General features: G+C 30.0%; 1 protein-coding gene across 1 annotated transcript; it reads right to left on the bottom strand.

Moving 5' to 3' along the window:
- Positions 1-817: 817 nt before the first annotated feature.
- Positions 818-2936, bottom strand: LOC107632950 (small ribosomal subunit protein eS10z). Its single transcript, XM_016336594.3, has 5 exons — positions 2542-2936; positions 2397-2445; positions 2049-2328; positions 1837-1969; positions 818-1059 (listed from the first exon to the last, which is right to left on the bottom strand). The coding sequence occupies exons 1-5, from the start codon at positions 2542-2544 to the stop codon at positions 991-993; spliced, it is 534 nt and encodes a 177-aa protein (XP_016192080.1). The 5' UTR covers positions 2545-2936; the 3' UTR covers positions 818-990.
- Between the last annotated feature and the right edge of the window lie 2413 nt (positions 2937-5349).

Raw genomic sequence — 5349 nt, 5'->3', positions numbered from 1 at the left:
AACTTGATCCCCAATTTATCACGAGATGTTTGCTAAGGTCTCGCATGCCAGGATCGATCATTAAACTTAAACCTCTAGAACGCAAGCTTCTATGATCTTCTGGTGATGCTAATGAGGCTAGTCAACCAAGTTAGGTCCATTCCAGTTCCTGATGGATATGTTTTTAGAACATGTCAGGCTGGTGGAAAGATTATTTTATACACAATTATACATACATGAATGCGTAAATTATGCATTAGGCGGTTGTGACAATGGAATTAGATCAAACATTTTTGTTCTACAGTAGAATCAATCAATACTAGCTAAAAGATTAATCAGAATTATCGCAAACGTGCATGTTCAATGAAGAATAATCTGCTTCAAAACATTTAATTACGTATGTATAGAGCAGATTAGAAGAAAGCACACAACAAATCATGTCTGTTATTTAATTAATTTCCCTCTTTGTTATGTGAAAGGTGAGAAAAATCAACGATGACAAAGCTTATTCCATATACATATTTGAACGTTCGATTAAATAAAACAAACAATAATAGCATAATATTTTGAAATAAACTTCTTGAAATTTTAAACTCGTTTAATATTTCACTCATAGTTCTGCTCTTTCCATAGAAAATTGTTTGGGTTATAAAATTAAAACAGGTACTATAATGTTAACTTCCCTCAACTCTTGCCTTTCTCAAAAATTCCACTAATCCACCAAATAATATTTCCAATCACTTTTAGTTCCCTTCTTAATTCTTCTCACCATGCCATTGCATCTGGAAATTCAATTATAGCATCCACTATCCAAAGAATAGTCCGATAATGGAGCATGAAATTAAGTTAATCATTCTAATTATCAAAAAGACTCATTTTCAAAATCTTAAGTGCATAAATAACGAAATGTATGTAAAATAACAGATCAAGCATCTGATTTCTGGGTAGAAAACTACTATTGACTCAACAGACAGCCATCTACTAGCAAAAAGGGGCAACTATCGAAAGCATTTAAGAAGTTGGAGCACCACCTCCAAAACCACCAGCACCACGACCAAAGCCAGGCCTTCCACCAGCACCCTAAATGATGGAGAAAGCAGACAAACTTATTCAGCAAAAAACTCAAAAATATAAAAGACAAATTTCCACAAGCATAAAATCTAAGAAATACTACTACACCCAAGGGCCGGCATAAACCATGATTGTTGCGGATACCAAACAATAATGCTTTAAACTAAATGGTACTAGCATATTATGCCAACGTTCAAATTGTATCAGATCATTCCATAAAATTGCCAATTAAAAGGATAACAAATATTGACTGGAAGAGGGTTACAAGGAAGTGAAAATTTCCATGGCTTGAATTACAGAGATGTGGGGGTCTGTAAAATTTTTAGCAACTCAGACCAACATATGATGGACTTAGCAGATGCTGTACAACAATGCTCTCCACAAGTAAATAGCATTCAATAGAATAGACAAAATATATAATCATCAACCATTCAAAACACCTAAAAGGATATAGACACCACATTCACCTCAGTTATATGAACAAATGAATACTGTGCAACACTTGAAACTTTAAGTAAGCACGGAAGTATAAATAATTTGCTCGTCACACACAAAACATCTTAGACTAACAAGAACACAGTAACAGAAACAATCTAAAAAGAAGCAGTTTGAGTAATGGCAATTCCGCAATCAAAAACAGATCATGCATAGAAACACCGCAGCTAAAGTCAGATAGTATTGGTAACTAAATACACAAAAAGATTAAAGTTGACATTCCAAAATCCAAAAAGGTAATAAAGAAAAACAATGCCAATTTGAAAAGAAACAAGGATGCAATTGAAATACCCCAAAAGAAGGTCTGTAGTCAGCAGGAGCACCACCCTTGTCTCCTCCAAAATCACCACCAGGTCCACGGGGACCTCCACGGTATCCATCACGATCACCAAATCTGCGCTCTCCCTCAAAGCGAGGTGGACCCCTGTTCAATTGACCAAAACCCATGTTGGCATTGAAACAAGATGGAAAACAGGAGCAAGCAAGCAAGAAAGATGAATTACCTGGGGCGGTCACCCGGTGGGCCGCCAAAAGGCCTGCCAGATAGCTTGGCCTGCTTCTTGAGAGTGGCGGGGACAATCTCAGAAGGAAGGTTGAGGTAAGTCCTGAGATGCTCGATGCCGTCGTTGGTGAGGAACCAATAATAGTGCATCCAGGCAAACGTCTCTCTAACGTACTCCTTCGACTTGAAGCTCTGCATCAGCTTAATCACCTGCAGATTCGGCACATCGATCTCAGGGTGTTTCGCAAGATTGAAGTCCTTCTTCGCGTAGCATACTCCCTCTGCAAATACATTCATTCATTCAGAACACAACAGACTACAGTTAATATATCAAACAAGATGACCGAACCTTGGAATAGGTACTTGCAGATCTCCTTGCGGTTCTTCTCCGGAATGATCTGAAGAATTCAAAAACAACACAATAATGTAATCAATAATGCAAAAGGAATATAGATCGGTGGAAATAGAAGAAGGAAGATATTGAGGTAGCATACCATGGTTGCAGTGTAGAAGCGGCAACGAGTTACACGGGTTATTTATCACTTTGCTCCTTCCCGCAGTTGTAACCCTAAACCCTAATGCCACTCTCGGGTGAGTTTTTATAAAAAAGAAAAAGAAAAACTTTCTCAGGTCGAGGAGGCGCGAGATGGAGGCCAAGCAGGGTAGCAGAATGGAGACGGACCGATGACGATCTGGCGGCGACAAGGCTTCTGGTGCGGTGACAATGCGGCTCGCAGCGGCGACAGGGGAACTCGAAGTGGCGAAACGCTGGAGAAGGTGAGGCAGACTGGCAGAGTGTGTGAGACAGGAGGTGAGGAGGGTTTGAGCAATTGCAGATTTAGGGTTGGTCAAATATATAACTATAACTATTTAATTTTGAAGCACTTGCGTTGTATCACATTTAAGATGAATTAATCTTTATCTTTATCTTTATCTTTATCTTTATCTTTCCAAAAGAATTTTTTTAACTTATCTTTTTTTAAAAGATTTTATAAAAAAAATAAAAATAATTTTATGTTTAAATATTTTATATAAAAAAATTTTTATTTATTAATAATATTTAAATATAATTATATAAAAAAAATTTATTTATTTATTACGTAAAAAATATTTTAGAATAACTTTACAAAATTTTGTACAAGAATACAATCCGTTCATTTATAAATATTAGTGTATGTTTTCGTGTCATGGAGTCATATATAAAATTGTATAAAAAATATTTATTAAAATTTAAATAAAAAATATATATAGTAATTATTATTATAAATATTTTATGATTTAAAAATATTAAAAATAATTAATATTTATTTTAATTAATTTGAATTGGTTGAATGGTTATCTTATTTGTCTGCTTAAGCAAGTATTTGGAGTTTGAATCTCACCCTTAATAAATAGAGCATTAATATGTGGTGGATTAATTCTCGACTTGTCGGGTTAGGAAATCCGTAGAAAAAAATTGTATTTATCTTTAAAATAGATTAATTTTTCATTAATAGCAATACTTATGAACTTTTGTATTTGTTGAAATTTACTTAGGACAATTTTTTTGTTGGTATCGTATTCATTTTTAAAGTCAAAACAATATTATCAACATTGTTACTTGTTAAAACTTTACATTTTATTAAATAATTTTTAAATTTTCAAATTCATAAACTTATGTCATTACAAAAGTTATTAGATTAGATTGATTAATATTTTTTGATAACATAGTGTACCCAAAACACCATCGTTGAGTATTAGTTAGTGTGAAGAGAAACTAATAATAACTTTTGTTATTCAATATATAATTTATTCTATTGAAAAATAAATTAATATTTTCTAAATTTATAAATACATTTTCTTCTAATTTCTTACACCATTTTATTTGACAATATTTACCATTAAAAAATAGCAAATGACCATACTATCCCACAATATATATATGATGTGCAAAATAATTTCTTGTCTTGAAATTAATTCTGGTTAGTAAGATAAAATTTAAATTTTTTTTATTTTCTTACTCAAATTTAAATTTAAATTTAGAATTGATTAATGACTCATTTTTTTTAATTTCAATAAAAAATAAATTGGTTAGACGTAAAATATTTAGCATTTAATAATTTCAATCATTTAAATTTTAATTACCAAAAATTGGATTAAAAATTAACTATATAAACTTAATAATCGATAATATATATTATATTAGTACGTAAATAATAATATCCAACGTATTAATTATTTATTTTTTTGATAGAATTAATGTATAATCTATTGAGGATTGATTTATTATCCAAAAATTTTTTCATAAACTTCGTAATATGCAAAAATAGTGATCTTATTTGTTATTATTATTTAAACAATTTTTCATAATTTTTTAATTAGATAATTAACTTAATTAATAACCTTTATTATTATTTTTATACTAAAAAATATCAGTTTATACTATTTATATATTTTTCACTACTAATAAATAAATAATAAATAAATAAATAAATATTTGTACTATTATATTTATTGTCCTAGATGATGACTTAAGTTATTTATTTTTTATGTTAAATAATATTTTGTATGTTAATTTATTAAATATTAAGATAAAAAATTGTTCAATAAATTATATAAATTGTCATTACAGAAAAAAATTATATATCATATATAATAATTCTTGATATATATAGTGTCATGTATATATTAAAATTATCTATTTTAATTATGTGAGTTATTATTGTTATTTTTACTTTTTTGTTACATTAAAAAATAATATTTAAATCTAAAAAAGTGATAATTAATTTTTTTTAATTTGAATTAAAAAAATGTCTTGTAAATATATTCAACATTTACATATACTAAGTGTTATAATATTAAATAGTATAGTATTTGCTATAACAATGATTCAAAATATTAATCCAATATATATTTGGGCCTAGTAAGACCTTAATGCAAGCAAGATCAACTAAAATCCATTGTTAGGGTCCCAAATCCGACTTAGGTTCATTACCTTAAAGGCCAAATGCAGATGAAGTCCACGCGTCCTCTCTTAAATCGACTCAGATTGGATCTCCGTTGCTAGTTAGATATGGTAATGTGTACTCAGAGGAGCGTGAGAAGCCCCTTCCCATTCCTCACTCCTATTTAAAATAAAAAAAGCCCTTGTTCCTTCTCCGTCATTGCAAGTTCTTCTTTAATTACCTCTTAGGGAATGCAGATCTCTTCGGTAAACTTTTGAAAAAAATTAACATAAAAAGACATAATATAATAATCATAAAATAATCAGTTCAATATAATTCAACACAATTTATAACATATTCGTTATGAAAAATAACATT

This window comes from Arachis ipaensis, chromosome B1 (genome assembly GCF_059453495.1).
Source record: "Arachis ipaensis isolate K30076 ecotype BB chromosome B1, ASM5945349v1, whole genome shotgun sequence".
In the NCBI taxonomy this organism is placed as follows: domain Eukaryota; kingdom Viridiplantae; phylum Streptophyta; class Magnoliopsida; order Fabales; family Fabaceae; genus Arachis; species Arachis ipaensis.
Note: the sequence above shows the minus strand (reverse complement) of the source record. Positions and strands in the feature narration are given on the sequence as shown.

Bases quoted from the DNA above. Each gene is read 5' to 3' on its own strand.
- LOC107632950 (XM_016336594.3), bottom strand. The intron at 2,329-2,396 runs GTTCGGTCATCT...ATGTATTTGCAG, and splicing joins CTGCAAGTACCTATTCCAAG to AGGGAGTATGCTACGCGAAG. The intron at 1,970-2,048 runs GTAATTCATCTT...TCAATTGAACAG, and splicing joins CCACCGGGTGACCGCCCCAG to GGGTCCACCTCGCTTTGAGG.